Source organism: Mastigoproctus giganteus, chromosome 4, assembly GCF_048544385.1.
Source record: "Mastigoproctus giganteus isolate SK-2022 chromosome 4, ASM4854438v1, whole genome shotgun sequence".
In the NCBI taxonomy this organism is placed as follows: Eukaryota; Metazoa; Arthropoda; class Arachnida; order Uropygi; family Thelyphonidae; genus Mastigoproctus; species Mastigoproctus giganteus.
In genome coordinates, this window is record NC_143578.1 from 96375700 (window position 1) to 96395231 (window position 19532).

Here is a 19532-nt window from a genome sequence, read left to right on the forward strand (position 1 = left end):
CATCCAGTTCTTTTGTGACTGCATCATAGTATCCAATCAAATTGGTCAGGCAAGACTTCCCCTTAACAAAACCATGCTGTGTCCGAGCTATAACTGAAGTCTTGTCTAGATGATCCTGCAGTGCTTCTTTAACCAGTGCCTCCATTAATTTTCCTGGAACAGAAATTAAACTAATAGGTCTATAATTACTTGTGTTACCCTTTGATCCTCCTTTGTGAATTGAGGTCACATTTGCACATCTTCAGTCCATGGGTACCTCCCCTGAGTTCAAAGAAGCTCTCATAATTATGGCTAAGGGTTTGCTTACTTCCTTTGCTGCCACCTTTAATATAACTGGATAGATCCCATCCACCCCAGGTGCCTTTCTTGTGTTTATCTTCAACAATTTCTCCTCCACTTTACTCTCAGTTATTACAAGATTATCTAGCTTACTGCCAGAGTTGAATACACCTCTGGCATTCCCCTCACTGAATAACTCCTCGTGTGTGAATGTTGATGCAAAATATTCATTTAGTTTGTTAGCTACCCTACCTGAGCAGGATCATCAACAATTGAACCATTGATATCAAGTGGACCAATCTGATTCATCCCCTTCCTTCTAGAGTTTACATAAGTAAAGAACTCTTTGCTGTTTTTCTTTGCATCCCTTACCAAAGATTTCTCATAATCTGCCTTCGCCTGCCTGATCTCTTTTGTAACTTGGTTACAGATCAACTTATATCTATCATAGGCTTCTGTGTCACGTGTTAATTTATATGTATCCCATGCATTTTTCTTCTCTGCCATATGTCTCATTAGTTCAGCTGACATCCATTTAGGCCTAAACCTTGAACAATATTTCTTAGTTGGTATGTAAAGCCTAGTAGCTTCCACGATAAGTTCTTTGAATGCTTCCCATTTTGAATTTGCTGTTGGCAATATCATCAGTTGATCCCACTGTATAGAATTTAAATACTGTCTCAGACCATCGTAGTCGCCTTTATGAAAGCAATAACCCTTCCCTTTACCCCTGATGGTAGTTACCTCTTTGAGTAAATCCCACTTCAGCACACTGTGATCACTGCCACCTAGTGGTTCCTCTATCTGCAGATTCTTAATGCATGAAGAATCACTATTGATAATCAAATCAAGAGTATTACTCCCTCTAGTTGCCTCCCGAACATGCTGATGTAGAAAACAATCATCCAATAAATCCACAAAAGCCATGCTGTGTGTGTGTGTGTGTGTGTGTGTGTGTGTGTGTGTGTGTGTGTGTGTGTGTGTGTGTGTGTGTGTGTGTGTGTGTGTGTGTGTGTGTGTGTGTGTGAGTGAGTGAGTGAGTGAGTGAGTGAGTGAATTGGTGAGTGAGTGACCAACCCACAAATTCCAGTCAATATCTGGGAAATTAAAATCCCCCATTATAAGACTCTCTGATTTACTGGCCCACTCTATTTCCCTGTACAGTTTTCTTATTATACTCATCAGATTCATTAGGCCTATAGCACATTCCTACTCTCAATTTTGATCTCCCAATGCTTATGTCACACCAAACTGACTCGACACTGCACTGTCCAGCGATGTTGAATGGCTTCACTTCCTTGGATTTTATGTGTTTCTTAACTAATAGCATAATCCCTTCTCCCTTCCTATCCTGTCTATCCTTTCTGTACACATTGTACTCCCCAAATTCCAGTTCTGCATTTCTTATATCTGTGCGACACCATGTCTCCGATATCCCAACAATATTTGCCTTTGATGTTTTGAGCAATACCTCAAATTCATCAAATTTATTTACCAAACTCCTAGCATTGGTGTACACACAAGGATACATGCACCTGTTCCTATTCTTAGCTATCCTAACACAACCCATGTGTTTACTTGTACCGCAATGACTCCCAGCATTCTCTGAAATACCCTACATCTTGTTTTCCAGGCTGCTGCCCATTTCAATAGAAGCAGTGCAAGAATCACTTTCACCTCTGCCAGTGGCTACTGTTAATCTATTAGTCCTTGTATCCCCCCAATCTAGCAGTTTTCCGACCCACCTAACACTGTCTCGATAGCATCAGCAAACATTCTTGCACCCTTTCTATTTAAGTGTATCCCATCCCTGTAGAAGCAGTCTCTCCTGTTAACAAGTACAGATCAGGCTGAAAAAAATTCTACCCCTTGAGCCTTGCACAATCTTTCCAGGGCCGAATTGATCGACAAGGCTCTTATCATAAAGTTTGTTTATTTGTTTTTCTACAATTTTACAGGTGAATTAGCAACTGTGGCTATGGAATGCCATGCTTATGGCAACCTATGGCCATAAGGGAGAAATGAAGAGAGGAGTGAGTGAATCATTTAGTGAATAACTAAATACTCCCAATTACATTCTTAAAAGTAATCATTAAAAATAATAATTTTTAAGGTATTGGAGAAACAAAGTAAAATGTATGAAAGGGAAAAAAAAATTGCAAAATTGTTTATAAGAATGATTTTAACAGGAAGAAAGAGTATGCTGTTTCAAAAATAAAAGTCATAAAAAAAATTTTCGATAGCTAAACTTATGGTTTCAATATATGATGCGATGGAGTAAAATGTCCAATCTACTTATTTATCAAGGAAACAAGTAATTAAAATTATTCAAAAACATATGACTAGCATTATTTCTTCTTCCTTGGTTATTGAATAAACTGTAAGAACGTTATCTTAATTGTTAGATGAAATTTAAAATACTCCACCATATATTTGACAGGAATTGCCTCTCCAACTATCTGCACACCCTCCATTACAAACTCCTGTAATTCTGTTACAAGCCTCATTTTCATTGGCACAATGACAAGTTTGTTTGCAATCAGCTCCATACATACCATATTCACAATCTGTTAAAAAAAAAAAAATGATCAATCTACTTTATTTTAGGAAAATGAATAAATACTGTTTTTGCCAGAATTAAAAATAATTCCTTTAATTATAATAAGAAACAACATTTCAGCTTGGGAATACTAACACCTTTGAATGATAGTTGCCAATAATACTTTTAGCACAATACTTTTCTTAAGCCAATAATACTTTTCTTAACCTATTGGAAAATGTGTGAAAACAGAAACATGGAGGTCATTTTGATACTGTTCAATGAACAGTTTTTAAATTTTCTGTGGAAAATTGTCTAAAAATATTTTAGTGAGTTTTGAGATATATACAGTATCATTATCAGTTATATGGTGCAAGGAAGCCTTAAGCTTTCGCTGCACCAGGAAAAACAAATTTCTGATTTACCCTGTGTGTGTGTGTGTGTGTGTGTGTGTGTGTGTGTGTGTGTGTGTGTGTGTGTGTGTGTGTGTGTGTGTGTGTGTGTGTGTGTGTGTGTGTGTGTGAGAGAGAGAGAGAGAGAGAGAGAGAGAGAGAGAGAGAGAGAGAGAGAGAGAAGGGAATTACCAAGAGAGAGAAGGATGATGATATCCAGCTCAGGACCCTGGGTGTGCCAAGCCCATACTCACCAGATGTGAGCCCTAGGGTTATATATCTAAGTGCAAATGAATGTTAGAACTCAAGAATTTAATAAACCTATTGTTACAGCACACAGTAAAGAATGTTCTTTCCATATTCAGTACAGCTGTGGGATTAACAGTACAGTAATGTCCTTCAGTCTCCACATTAGGAATTCCAATATTCTCCATCCATTGTATATACTTTTCTTGAATCTATGTGTTTTTTTGATCAGAAGCATAACCACTCCTCTCCTTCTGTTATGTCTATCTCCGAGTACGCATTGTATAGATAAGATGCTCTTCCTAGGAATTTCCCAAATGGATATTTGAATAGTTCTAGCATATTCATAACACTATTCAATAATTTATCTTTTTTTTTTCTGTGGTCCCATAGTCTTATAATCAGTTGCAGTTCAACTGTATTAATATCATAAGAACACCCAAGCAGACCCAATACAACTTCTGCTATTTTCAAATTATTTATAAGCTGATCAGACCACGGGAAAGATACAGGTCAGTGGCATGATCTAATGCAGTTGTTCTCAATCTTTTGTCACTCATGTCACACTTTAAGTTAAAAGATGAATATTAATGGCACACCTAAACAGTGATTGTCATCGAACTCAATGGAATTTTTCCTAATCTCGTGGTGCATTTTAAAAGGGTCGTGGCACACCAATGTGCTGAGGCATGCTGGTTGGGAACCACTGATCTAATGGATTGTGTCACTAACCACTTTCAGGTTAGTGACATGATTCAATGGATTATGTCACTAATCTTGTATCTTTCCAATGATACCCCCCCCCACACACAATCAGCAATGTCTGACACCCAAAATATATACAGAAAACAATTCTCAGACAAGCTAAATGTTTCCAAAAATATTTTTAAAAGCAAATAAATAAAAAAACTAACATTAGCATTAGCATTAGCATTAGTAGAGGCATTTGATGCAAGAAAGCAAGCTTATGCAGCATCAGCCAAAAAAAAAAAAAAAAAAACCCACTTCTACTTCACCCCTCTGTTCGTTCAAAATACCTGTCCAGCTGAGCCTTAAACTTATTTAGGCTATCAACCTCCACCACAAGGGATGGAAGTCTGTTCCACCAACCAACCACCCGCTGGCTAAAGGCAAATTTCCGCACGTCTATCCTACATCTGTCTTTCCTCAATTTGAATTTATGCCCTCTCAGGTGATTTTTCTGAGCTAGAGGAAGAATCCCATCAGCATTGAGCATGCTTAAACCATTCAAGGCTTTATACACCTCTATCAGATCACCTCGCTGGTGCCTAGTCTCCAGACACTGTAATTTGCAAAACTTAAGCCTTTCTTCATAAGAGCACCCCTTTGTTCCATTCACTAATCTTGTTGCCCTTCTCTGTACTCGTTCCAGCAGCTCTACATCCCTCTTGAAATGAGGCCTCCAGACCTGTATACAGTACTCCAGGTGTGGCCTGACCATTGCCTTATACAATGGAATAATCACCACCTTATCCCTGCTGGAAAAATTCCTGTATATCATTGACAATACTCCATGAGCTACTCTTGCAGCCCGTCTGCACTGCTCAGAGAACTTCATATCTGCCTGCACAACCACCCCCAAGTCCCTTTCATTCTCTACCACTGTCAGTGTAGTACCACAGAGTTGATACGTTGCTCTGGGGTTGCTGTTTCCCATGTGTAGTACATTACATTTGTCAATGTTAAACTTCATTTGCCACCTCTCAGCCCATCTGCTCAACCTTTCCAGATCCTGTTGCAGCAGCATAGTGTCAGTAGTGTCCTTGACAACCCTGCCAACCTTTGTATCGTCTGCAAACTTGGACATTAATTATTATTATTATTATTATTATTATTATTATTATTATTAGCCTTGTAGTGCAAGGAAGCCTGAGGCTTATGCAGCTTGATATACCATCATCAATATCATTTATAAATACAGAAAACAATAATGGACCCAACACTGAACCCTGAGGGACTCCACTAATAACATTAGTCCACGATGAGCAGTGTCCATTGATTACCACTCTCTGTCTTCTCCCCCTCAACCACCCCTTTATCCATAGCAGCAATTTGCCTCCAATGTCACACTGCTCCAATTTGTGTAGCAGTCTTCCATGTGCAGCAGTATCAAAAGCCTTTCTAAGATCCAAGTATATAATATCAAAGTTATTCCCTACATCCAGTTCTTTTGTGACTGCATCATAGTATCCAATCAAGTTGGTCAGGCAAGACTTCCCCTTAACAAAACCATGCTGTGTCTGAGCTATAACTGAAGTCTTGTCTAAATGATCCTGCAGTGCTTCTTTAACCAGTGCCTCCATTAATTTTCCTGGAACAGAAGTTAAGCTCACAGGTCTATAATTACTTGTGTCAGCCTTTGATCCTCCTTTGTGAATTGGGGTCACATTTGCACATTTCCAGTCTATGGGTACCTCCCCTGAGTCCAAGGAAGCTCTCATAATTATGGCTAAGGGTTTGCTTACTTCCTTTGCTGCCTCCTTTAATATAACTGGATAGATCCCATCCACCCCGGGTGCCTTTCTTGTGTTTATCTTCAACAGTTTCTCCTCCACTTTACTCCCAGTTATTTCAAGATTCTGTAGCTTACTGCTAGAGTTGAATACACCTCTGGCATTCACCTTGCTGAATAACTCCTCATGTGTGAATGTCGATGCAAAGTATTCATTTAGTTTGTTAGCTACCTGGGCAGGATCATCAACAGTTGACCCATCAATATCAAGTGGACCAATCTGATTCATCCCCTTCCTTCTAGAGTTTACATAAGTAAAGAACTCTTTGCTGTTTTTCTTTGCATCCCTTGCCAAGGATTTCTCGTAATCTGCCTTCGCCTGCCTAACCTCTTTTGTAACTTGGTGGCATATCAACTTGTATCTATCATAGGCTTCTGTGTCATGTGTTAATTTGTAAGTATCCCATGCATTTTTCTTCTCTGCCATATGCCTCATTAGTTCATCTGACATTCATTTTGGCCTAAACCTTGAACAATATTTCTTAGTTGGTATGTAAAGCCTAGTAGCTTCCAAGATAAGTTCTTTGAATGCTTCCCATTTTGAATTTGCTGTTGGTAACATCAACAGCAAATTCAGTAGACAGCAAATTCAGATATACAGTAGACTCTAGATTTTCCAGAACAGATGGTAAAAAACAAATCCCGGATAATCGATTTCCCGGTTAATCCAAAAATACATAAGTCCCCGCCAAATACGTAAGAGATACGTTCCAGGACTTCTTACTTCATTGAGTTTTATGTAACTCAGGAATGACTAATAATATATTTCTACTATATTATTATTGACAAATCTGAATTCCGCACAATACTTTTTAATGTTTGGCCATTTTGATACATCTTTATTATAAGGATTCCTTAGAGATGCACAACTTTCAAACTTTTGAATAATTCCAAGTTTTTTTTAACTGAAAGTACAATTTTTTTTTCGTTTACCTATCATTTTTGCGATTTCTAAACAAAAAAAAATAAATTCCAACATCCCCGACATAAATAACGAAATAAAATTTGTCCCTTTGCACTGCAACAGAACACAACAATAGATACGATGCACAAAAACAAATGAAACATTTGGTCTCTCTTTTTCTTCTTTTTTTTTGAGCGGTGGATGTGAAGACAGCGGGGATTACAAGATAATAGGTGCACTAATCTCCCAATGACGACTTATAATGCCGCTTGTCGCTTATTTACGACTTGCAAAATATCTGTTTATACCTATTCTAGTTATTACTTGAATTTTTTTTGATTTCTGGTTGATTTTTTTTTTTAATTTGGAGTCTTGAAGTGTCCCGGTTAATCTGCTTCTCGGTTAATCCGATCCTGGTTAATCGAGAGTCTGCTGTACAGGAATTTTTCTAGCAGGGATAAGGAGGTGATTATCCCCTTGTATAAGGCAATGGTCAGGCCAAACCTTGATTGCTGTATACAGGTCTGGAGGCCTCATTTTAAGGATGTACAGCGGTTGAAACGAGTACAGAGAAGGGCAACAAGATTAGTGAATGGAACAAGGGGGTTACTCTTACAATGAAAGGCTTAAGTTTTGCAGATTCAAGTGCTTGGAGACTAGGCACCTGCAAGGTGAGCTGATTGAGGTGTATAAAGCCTGGAATGGTTTGAGCATGCTCAATGCTGATGGGATCCTTCCTCTTGCTGAGAATAATCACCTGGGAGGGAATAAATTCAAATTGAGGAAAGACTGTTGTAGGAAAGATGTGCAGAATTTTGCTTTTAGCCAGTGGGTAGTTGATTGATGGAACAGACTGCCATCTTTTGTTGTGGAAGTTGATAACCTAAATAAATTTAAGGCTGAGCTGGACAGGTATTTGTAACAAATGGAGGGATGAAATCAGAGCATTGTGGTTTTTTTTTTTTTTTTTTCTGGCTGATGCTAACGCTAGCTGTTGCCAAAGACTACAAGGATCAGCTATCTCTTAGACAAGAAGCAAGTTTCCTACTTTTAAGCAATTCAAAATCCAGTCTGAATTGATTAATAACTTTTTAACAACTACTGAAATCGAAAACGAAGTTGGTGATCTTGTTACAAGCCAATTACATATGTTATGTTCTTATCCAAAACAACCATAGCACATTTATTGAAACACATTAGATCAAGGCCACGGTTTCTGAACAAAATAAGGAATGAAGGATTTCATCCCAATGAGAATAATTTCAATAACACCATCTGAGCAAACATGAAGGTCAGAAGATTTAGAAGGGTAATAGAACAAAGGAAAAGAAATCACAAATCATTCCATTTCACATTCTCGTAATGCTAATCAGCATGAGGCTGAGAATGGCCACAGGCATAAGAATCCACTTGAGAAAAGACCATGACTAAGTTGTGATCTCAAGTACCCAGAAGACCTCTAATGTTAACCCTGTACTTTAAGAGTTGGTGGGAGGAAACGATTAAGTGTATCTAGGATTGCGTGGTATTCCGATAGGTAAATGAATAAGTTGTGTAACATCATTAGTAATTGCAAAAATCCTCAACATTTCTGCCATTTTGACAGGTTAAACTACAAAATTGAAGCCAGCTGGAGCTGTGAACATTAAAGTCATCAAGAAAAAGTACTTCACTATTAAGAAAGATAAACTGCAGAAAGCCAAGTTTCAAAGAAAGGAAGTGATCTGCAGAGTTGTGATAATGATAGAGGCAATAGATGAATTGGACAGAATGGGGTAAAGAGATTTTATGTCAGAGAAGATCAAAAAGAGGAAACTCCAGATCATGAAGTTTCTAAAAAGGAGTGTCAGAGTAAATGCACAAGTAAAACCTTTGCAACGAAAAGAATTCTAAATGAAATAATCAGAATTTTATTTACAATTATAATTAGTGATGGTGGGGGCAACTGGTAATTGAGATTCTGTCAGAAAAATTAATTGGAATTTGGTGGAATGGAGAAGGAAACAGATATTATTGAAAGTGAAACTGAGAGTAATATACAGGGTGTTTCAGTTAAACGTTTCAGAACTTCTAAGAGGGGTAGGGTACATCCTGACAACTCGAAATCATATAGCAATGTGGGGTCGGAAATGCTTTCCTGAAGCGGTGTTGTACACAGAAGCACCATAAAGAAAAGAGACCGTAAGTGAGAAATCGTTTTAATAATACATGAAAAGAAGCAAAAGGTACATGGATTAAAGTAAGTGTTCGAAGTTTCTTCCACGGGCTACAATGCACGCCTCACATCTCCGACGCATGGACATCCGAACATTCTGGAATACTCCAGGTGAATTTCGAATTTCTTCGGCAGCTACTGCGATTCTTGCAACCAGCTCCTCAGCACTGTCAACAGGGGTGTCATAAACTAGCGATTTCATATGACCCCAGAAATAAAAATCAAGACATGATAGGTCGGGTGACCGAGCAGGCCGACGCACGGGACCACCACGTCCGATCCACTGTTGACCAGTGACATCCATGTAGTTACGAACATCTCCGCTATAATGGGCAGGGGCTCCATCGTGTTGGAACCACATTGTCTGTTGCGTCGATGCAGAAATTTGTTCATCTCTCAAAAGTTGTGGCAATACTTGCTGCAGAAAGATCAAGTAGATAGGTGCGGTTAGACGACACGGTAACAGGTAAGGTCCGATGAGGTGATCTCCCATAATACCGGCCCATACATTGACCGAAAATTGAATCTGTGCTGCACGACGTCGTATTGCTGCGGGTTCTCGACCGCCCAGATATGGTCGTTATGCGTGTTGAAAATTCCTTCCCTTGTGAAGGATGCCTCATCGGAAAACAACACTTCAGCAGGAAAAAGGGGATTTGTAGCACATTTTCCAAGGTACCACTGTGCGAAAGCAATACGAGGTTGAAGAAACTTCGAACACTTACTTTAATCCATGTACCTTTTGCTTCTGTTCATGTATTATTAAAACGATTTCTCACTTACGGTCTCTTTTCTTTATGGTGCTTCTGTGTACAACACCGCTTCAGGAAAGCATTTCCGACCCCACATTGCTATATGATTTCGAGTTGTCAGGATGTACCCTACCCCTCTTAGAAGTTCTGAAACGTTTAACTGAAACACCCTGTATGTGAAATAAATCAGGAAATATTTAGAAGATTTAGATCTTTTTCAGATAAGTTTGCTCTTATTATTTTGACTAATCATGGCGTAGATGAGTTAAAACTTGAAGGGGGAGGACATGTTGCATGAATTGATGAAATTTTGGATATGGCATATACACAGCAAGCATATATCTAGCTCATTAACATAAAGATGCCTCAATGGTATAAACTACTCAAACTCCCTTCAGTCACAGCTAGTAGAGAAGGGACATTGACATTATATTAGGTGTGATCAAAAAGTTCAGTACTGACTGTGTCTTGAAATTTTGGCATCATAGTGAATTTTGACTTATTAAAACATGTTCAGTGATTGATCTAGACATAACAATACATGAATCTCTGCAGTCAATTTGAATTAGCAAACACTGAACAGAATGTGTTTTAAGTGTTTTGTCTCTGCAGTCAATTTGAATTAGCAAACACTGAACAGAATGTGTTTTAAGTGTTTTGTTGCATTTTAAACTGAGTGATTTTACTGAGCAGGGAATCCGCATAAAATTTTGTTTCAAGTCAGGGAAAGTGCAATAGAAACACACACAATGTTAGAAACAGCTTATAGAAACACACACGTTAGAAAATGCATGAGGTGCAGAGAAAATGCTATATATCATTTAAAGACTTTTTAGTGGTTTACTGGTTTAAAGAGGGAATTCAAAGATGATCTTTACACTAGACATCCTTCAAAAACCAATGATTCAATCACTTATGTTTACGATCTGACTCACATCTATCGGTTGCTAGCGAAACTGATATTTCTTATGGGACATGTCAGTCAATTTTGACACAAGGTTTTCTAATGTAATGCATTTCAGCCATGTCCGTGCCTGATATCCAGTGACGATCAAGATAATAGAGATTTTTCACACATCAGGATCTACATCCACATGCTGCTGGCGACCCACACTTTGTTTCTTTCATCATTACTGGTGATGAATCGTTGAAGTAACAAAGGCTCAATCTTCTGAATGGAAACATTCATATCCTCCAAGATTCAAAAAAACATCACAATCTGAATCAAATGTGAATGAAGATCATGCTTATCATTATTTTTTGACTCAGAAAAAAGACAAAAAAGTAGACTTCAGGGAATTGCTGCTTGCATCGTGACAACATAGGGTGGATGAGGGACCAATAGTGATCAACTTAATAAATAAGTAGTGTGAAGGTTTTTAAAACTTTCTGGGCATACATATTTCTATTTAGATAAGAAACTTCTATTTAATTAATTTAACATTGTGATTGTTATGATATAGCATAGTTTGATAGCGTATATCTCAAACTTAGCATAAGGTATAACATAAAACTAGATATAATATGTATTGTTGCATTAGGTTAATACAATAATATACTATACAATACATTACTTGACTAAACAATACTATACAACAGTATAGTATTGTATAGTCAATACTATATATAGTATTGTATAGTCAAGTATAGTATAGTATAGTCAATACTATTGTATAATATTGTATAGTCGATACTATATATAGTATTGTATAGTCAAGTATAGTATAGTATAGTCAATACTATTGTATAATATTGTATAGTCAATACTATATATAGTATTGTATAGTCAATTAATCAGTTAAATTTATAAACCTTATTAATTTTCATTCTTAATTAATTAAATTGTATTTAAACGAAAATCATGCCCCAGACTAGAGCAGCGAAGCAACGTGCACAAAGTAGTGGGAGAACTGAAGGAGGCAATTCTCCAACACATCACAGCCTAAAAAAATGTGTGAAATGTGAAATGTTTGCAGACCTGTCTAGAACAGGATTTGATCTAGCCAAGGAGGATGTCTTTGAGTGAGTGTGCTAGGAGCAGAGATTATGAAGAAATTAGGTGCCAACTCAGCGTTCTGAGTTGGCACCTAATTTCTTCATAATCTCTGCTCCTAGCACACTCACTCAAAGACATCCTCCTAGAGAAGTTTAAGGTGTAGGGTATATATCTACAAAGAAATTAATATGAGGGCCGATCAAGCTCTCAGCTACCCAACTGAAGGCCAGAGCTCACTTCTGTGCATCAGGCAATGCAGCGGCAATCGCTAAGGCAGAATGCACTGGTCCAACAGGAGCTAGTTATTGTCAGTGACTCTATTGTCAGGGAGACGGTGAATATATTATGCAAAAAAGATAGGTAAAACAAGGGCATGTCCGCTAGGGGCAAAGATTAATGACGTAGAGCAGATATCATCTTTTAAGGGCACAAAGGGTGATATTGTACACATTGTCACTAATGACATTAAGAGTAGGAGATCTGCAGATTTACTTAACAAGTACAGGTAAATGTTGAAAAGAAAAAAGTCATGCGTTATGGTTAAATTTGAAATTGTCTGCAATTCTGCCCAGACATGATAGGAGGTAGTATATGATGAGAGCCTTGTCGATCAATTCGGCCCTGGAGAGATTATGCAAGGCGCATGGGATAGAATTTTTCCCAGCATGGTCTGTGCTTGTTAACAGGAGAGATTGTTTCTACAGGGATGGGATACACTTAAATAGAAAGGGTGCAAGAATATTTTCTGATGCTATCAAGGCAGTGTTAGGTGGGTCGGAAAACTGCTAGCTTAGGGGAGATTCACAGACTAATAGATTAACAGTAGCCACAGGCAGAAGTGAAATTGATTCCTGCACTGCTTCTACTGGAATGAACAGCAGGCTGGAAAGTGAGGTGCTGGGGATTTCAAAGACTGCTGGGAGGCATCATGGAACAAGTAAATACATGAGTTGTGTTTACGAAACTAAGAGTAAGAATAGGTACATGTATACAAACAACGGCCTCCGTAGCCGAGTGGGCAGGAGCGGGAGTGCAGTAGCACACGCTCTTTGAGTAGACCGGGGTTCAAGCCCCTGACTGCTGAATACGGTCGATCTGCCAACCCGCACTGGACCAGCGTGGCAGATTATGGTCCATTTCCCTCAGCATGAATTGTTGAGGAGGCTTCCATCCTGCAGTGGGTTGATAATGGCTGCACTTTACTTTTTATACAAACATTTACACCAATGCCAGGAGTACAATAAATAAATTTAATGAATTTGAGGTGCTGGTCAAGAAATCAAAGGCAGATATCGTTGGGATATCAGAGAAGTGGTGTTCCACAGATATAAGAAATGTAGAATTGGAATTTGGGGAGAGCAATGTGTACAGGAAGGATAGGAAGGATAGGAGAGGAGGAGGAGAACTCATACTGTTAGAAAAGAAACACATAAAATCTAAAAAAGTGCATCCAGTTAGCATGGATGGACAGTGCAGTGTTGAGTCAGTTCGGTATGGCATAAGCAATGGAAAAGCAAAATTGAGAGGAGTGTGTTATAGGCTTAATGACTCTGATGAGTACAATGAACAAATGGACAGAGAAATAGAGTGGGCAAGTAAATCAGATTGTCTTATAATGGGGGATTTTAACTTTCCAGATATAGACTGAAACTTTTGGGTTGGTCACTCACACACCAGCAAGATTTTAATGGAATTATTGGATGATTGTTTTCTGCATGTTCAAGAGGCAACCTGAGGGAGTAATGCTCTTGATCTGATTAACAACAGTGATTATTCATGCATTAAGAATCTTCAGATAAAGGAACCACTAGGTGGTAGTGATCACAGTGCACTGATTTGGGATTTATTCAAAGATGTAACTACTGTCAGGGGTAAAAGGAAGGGTTTTTACTTTCGTAAATATGACTACAGTGTTTTCAGACAGTTTTAAATTATATAAAGTGGGACCAACTGATGATGTTGCCAACAGCAAATTCTAAATGGGATACATTCAAAGAATTAATTTGGAAGCTACTAGGCTTTTCATGCCAACTAAGAAATACTGTTCAAGGTTTAGTCCAAAATGTATGTCAGATGAACTGATGAGACTCGTGGCAGAGAACAAAAATGCATGAGATGCATAAAAATTATCGGGAGACACAGATGTCTATGGCAGATATAAGATAGTTTGTAATCAAGTCACAAAGGAGTCAGGCAAGCAAAGGCAGATTACAGGAAATCTTTGGCAAAGGATACAAAGAAATACAGTAAAGACTTCTTTACTTATGTCAGCTCTAGAAGGAAGGGGATGAATCAGATTGGCCCACTTGATATCAATGGTTCAATTGTTGATGGTTCTGCTGAGGTAGCTGACAAATTGAATAAGTATTTTGCATCTATATTCACACATGTGAAGTTGTGAATGGAGGAGAATCCAGAAGTTTATCAAACTGTAATGTTGAGCAAAAAGGATTTTGTAATAACTGAGAGCAAAGTGGAGGAGAAATTGTTGAAGTTAAACATAAGGAAGACACCTGAGGTGGATGGGATCTATCCAGTTATATTAAAGGAGACAGCAAAGGAGGTAAGCAGGCCCTTAGGCATGATTATGAGGGCATCCAGGGACTCAGGGGAGGTCCCTAGGGACTGGAGATGTGCAAATATATTCCCAGTTCACAAAGGAGGATTGAAAGGTAACACAAATAATTACAGGCCTGTTAATTTAACTTCTGTTCTGGGAAAAATAATGGAGTCACCGGTTAAAGAAGCACTTCAGGACCATCTAGGCAAGACTGCAGTTATAGTTCAGACACACCATGGGTTTGTTAAGAGGAAGTGTTGTCTGGCCAATTTTTTTGGATACTACAATTTGGTCACAAAGGAACTGGATGCAAAAAATAATTTTAATATCATATAATTGGATTTTAGAAAAGCTTTTGATACTGTTGCACATGGAAGACTACTGCACAAGTTGGAGCAGTATGGCATTAAGGCAAGCTGATGCTATGGATAAAGGTATGGGAAAAGACAGATATTGGTAATAAATGGACACTGCTCTTCATGGACTAATTTTATTAGTGGTGTCCCCCAGGGGTCCATGTTAGGCCAATTCCTATTTTCTGTATTTATCACTGATAATAATAAAGGTATATCAGGCTTAAATGTCCAAGTTTGCAGATGATATGAAGGTTAATAGGGTTGTTAATGACAGTATGCTACTGCAAAAAGATCTGGAAAAGTTGAACAGATGGACTGAAAGGTGGCAACTGAAGTTTAACATTGACAAATGCAAAGTGATGCATATGGGTAGCAGTAACCTCAGAGTAATATACCAATTGTGTGCTACTACACTCAGGTTAGTAGAGAATTATAAAGACCTGGGGTAATTGTGCAGTCAGATATGAAGTTTTCTGAGCAGTGCAAAAAGGCTGCAAGAGTAATTCATTGAGTCTTGTTAATGATATTTAGGAATTTTTCTAGCAGAGATAAGGAGGTGATTATCCCCTTGTATAAGGCAATGGTAAGGCCACACCTTCAGTACTGCATACAGGTCTGGAGGCCTCATTTTAGGAAAGATGTAGAGCTGATGGAAGACAGAGAAAAGTAACAAGATTAGTGGGTGAAACAAAGGGTTGCTGTTATCAAGAAAGGCTTGATTTCTGCAAATTGCGGAGTCTGGACACAAGGCACTTGCATGTTGATCTGATTGAGGTGAATAAGGCCTTGAATTGTTTGAGCAGGCTCTACTCTGATGGGATTCTTCCTCTTGCTCAGATTCTCCAATTCAGGGAGTATAAATTTAAATTGAGGAAAGACAGTTGTAGAATACATGTGTGGAAATTTGCCTTTAGCCAGTAGGTGGTTGATTGCTGGAACAAGCTTCCATCCGTCATTGTGGAAGTTGACAGCTTAACTGAATTCAAGGCTGAACTAGACAAACGTTTGGAGTGAATGGATGGGTGAATCAGGATTTTTTTTTTTTTTGGATGATGCTATATAAGCTTGCTTTCTTGCATCATATGCCTCTACTAATGCTAACATATTAACTAGGAATACTAGAATGTTAAGCAATGAATGGTCAGGGATTCATTGGTTTATGGCCCTGATCATTCATTGCTCCCATTCAAGAATTCCTTGTGAAGAAGTTGATCACTATTAGTATTAGTATTATTAATGGCCTCATGGTTCAAGAAAGCCTATGGCTTATGCTGCACCAGCCAAAAAAAATAAATAAATAAAATAAATTATAATAATTAATAAAAGAAAAGGAAATTAAACCTATCATCCTATGCGCTACCCTGACACAAAGGTACTATCCAGATGACCTCTGAATTTCACCAAACTGTCAGCCTCTACCACCCATGCAGGCAACTTATTCCAGTAATTTATAACTCGCTGGCTAAAATAAAACTTCCTGCAGTCCAATCTAAACATTTCCCCCCCGTAACTTGAATTTATGTCTAGCTCAGATATAACTCAGACACAGCATGGTTTTGTTAAGGGGAAGTCTTGCCTGACCAATATGATTGGATACTATGATGCAGTCACAAAAGAACTGGATGCAGGAAATAACTTTGATATTATATACTTGGATCTTAGAAAGGCTTTTGATACTGTTGCACATGGAAGACTTCTGCACAAATTAGAGCAGTGTGGCATTGGAGGCAAATTGCTGCTATGGATAAAGGGGTGGTTGAGGGGGAGAATACAGAGAGTGGTAATCAATGGATACTGCTCATCGTTGACTAATGTTATTAGTGGAGTCCCTCAGGGTTCAGTATTGGGTCCATTATTGTTTTCTGTATTTATAAATGATATTGATGATGGTATATCAAGCTTAATGTCCAAGTTTGCAGACGATAAGAAGGTTGGCAGGGATGTCAAGGACACTACTGACACTATGCTACTGCAACAGGATCTGGAAAGGTTGAGCAGATGGGCTGAGAGGTGGAAAATGAAGTTTAACATTGACAAATGTAAAGTACTACATATGGGAAACAGCAACCCCAGAGCAACGTATCAACTCTGTGGTACTACACTGACAGTGGTAGAGAATGAAAGGGACCTGGGGGTGGTTGTGCAGGCAGATATGAAGTTTTCTGAGCAGTGCAGACGGGCTGCAAGTGTAGCTCATGGTGTATTGTCGATGATATATAGGAATTTTTCTAGCAGGGATAAGGAGGTGATTATTCCCTTGTATAAGGCAATGGTCAGACCACACCTAGAGTACTGTATACAGGTCTGGAGGCCTCATTTCAAGAAGGGTGTAGAGATGCTGGAACGAGTACAGAGAAGGGCAACAAGATTAATGAATGGAACAAAGGGGTGCTCTTACGAAGAAAGGCTTAAAAATTTTGCAAATTACAGTGTCTGGAGACTAGGCACCGGCGAGGTGATCTGATAGAGGTGTATAAAGCCTTGAATGGTTTGAGCATGCTCAATGCTGATGGGATTCTTCCTCTTGCTCAGAATAATCACCTGAGAGGGCATAAATTCAAATTGAGAAAAGACAGATGTAGGATAGACGTGAGGAAATTTGTCTTTAGCCAGCGGGTGGTTGGTTGGTGGAATAGACTTCCATCCCTTGTCGTGGAAGTTGATAGCCTAAATAAGTTTAAGGCCCAGCTGGACAGGTATTTCGAACGAACAGAGTGGTGAAGTGGAAGTGGTTATTTTTTATTTATTATTTATTTATTTTTATTTTTTTTTTTTTTTGGCTGATGCTGCATAAGCTTGCTTTCTTGCATCAAATGCCTCTACTAATGCTAATGCCATGTCCCCTAGCTCTAGCATCATTTATAATCTTGAAAATTTTATCCTCATTCATTTTACTGATGCCTCTCACAGCCTTAAACACCTCAATCAAATCTCCTCTAAGGTGTCTAGTTCCCAAACTCTGCAACCCACATATTCAAAGTCTTTCTTCATAAGGACGCCCTTTTGTCAATCTCACCAGGTGAGTTACCCATCTTTGCACCCTTTTAAGAAGCTCGATGTCTTTCTTTAGGTGCGGCCCATACTTGTACACAGTATTCCAAGTGTGGTCTAACAAAAGCCTTATATAATGGGATTATCATGTCCCTATCTCTACTTTCAAAAGTTCGATAGATCATCGATAGGACACCATGGGCCTTCCTTGCAACCTGTTTACAATGCTCAGAGAATTTCATGTCTGACCGTATCATAACACCCAAGTCCCTTTCCTCCAGTACTGGGTTTAGTTGAACTCCTCCAAGTGAATAAGTTATTTTGGGATTACTGTTTCCCAAGTGTAATACCTTACACTTTGTTGGATTAAAGCATAGTTGCCATTTTTCTGACCATTCCTGAAGTTTATCTAGGTCTCTCTGAAGAAGCTCAGCTTGACAGTGATCATTAACTACTCTGCCAATTTTAACATCATCTGCAAATTGGCAGAGTAGTTAATGATCACTGTCAAGCTGAGCTTCTTCAGAGAGACCAGCTTATAAAACAACTGCTCATGTGGGACTGAGTCAAAATCTTTGCTGAAATCTAAATAAACAATGTTGAAATTATTCCCTAAATCTAGCTCGTGAGTGACCCTTTCAAAATAGCGAACCAGATTTGTTAAACATGATTTTCCCTTTACAAAACCATGCTGAGTATCCTTGAGAATTTCAGTTCGATCCAAATGATCCTGAATTCCACTCTTCATCATTGCCTCCATGATTTTCCCTACCACTGAAGTCAGACTGACAAGTCGATAATTTCCCACTTCACTCTTAGAGCCACCCATATGTATGGCAGATAGATTGGCACTTTTCCAATCCAAGGGAACCTCCCCAGAGTCTAGTGATGCTCGCATAATTAGCCTCAATGGTTCAATGCACTCACTTGCCACCTCCCTTAAGATTATAGGGTATATTCCATCAACTACAGGAGCCTTACTGGCCTGTAAGCTCGAAAGTTTTTTCATTAAATAATCTTGCGAAATTTCAATATCATTAATTACATATTTTTCAACTTCGCTCCCAAAATTTCCCATTGCCACAAAAGTTTTATCAATTGTAAATATCGATGCAAAATAACTGTTGAGTTCATCTGCAACGGCAGTTGGTGTATTTAATACTATCCCCTTTCCCTTAAGTAAAGGTCCGATCTGGTTTGTCCTGCTCTTCTTGGCATTTATATATGTGAATAATTCCTTATCTTTGCTCTGTTTGCTAGTGATTTCTCATAAACTGCCTTTGCTTGTCGAACCTTTTCTGTGGCTCTATTACAGATCATCTTGTAGCTGTTATAGGCTTCGGTATGTTTTATTTCTCTGTAACCTTTCCATGCCACCTTTTTCTGCTCAAGTAATGTGGCAACTTCACTATTCATTCAACTTGGAACCATCCTCGTGAAGTATTTTTTTAATGGTAAATATGCATTCAAGGCATCTGTGATTAATATTTTAAAAGCATACTACAGTTCAAATGTATTCATTCTCTGTGCGATATCTACCAAGTTAATAGAGGCCATGTAGTACCTTAAGGCCATGTAGTACGGCATGACCATGTAGGCCATGTAGTACAGCCTCCGTAGCCGAGTGGGCAGGAGCAGGAGTGCAGTAGCACACGCTCTTTGAGTAGACCGGGCTTTAAGCCCCTGACTGCTGAATACGGTCAATCTGCCAACCCGCACTGGACCAGCGTGGCAGATTATGGTCCATTTCCCTCAGCATAAATTGTTGA

At 38.6% G+C, this 19532-nt stretch overlaps 1 protein-coding gene across 4 annotated transcripts in view; it reads right to left on the reverse strand.

Annotated features, from left to right (window-relative positions):
• The window catches only part of LOC150086925 (receptor-type tyrosine-protein phosphatase S-like), a 1004071-nt gene that overhangs the window by 882326 nt on the left and 102213 nt on the right, over positions 1–19532 (reverse strand). For all 4 annotated transcript variants that reach the window (XM_090372826.1, XM_090372825.1, XM_090372828.1 and 1 more), the window contains one exon: positions 2706–2846. In XM_090372826.1, the coding sequence (XP_090228952.1) occupies positions 2706–2846 (141 nt within the window). The remainder of the gene's footprint in view (positions 1–2705; positions 2847–19532) is intronic.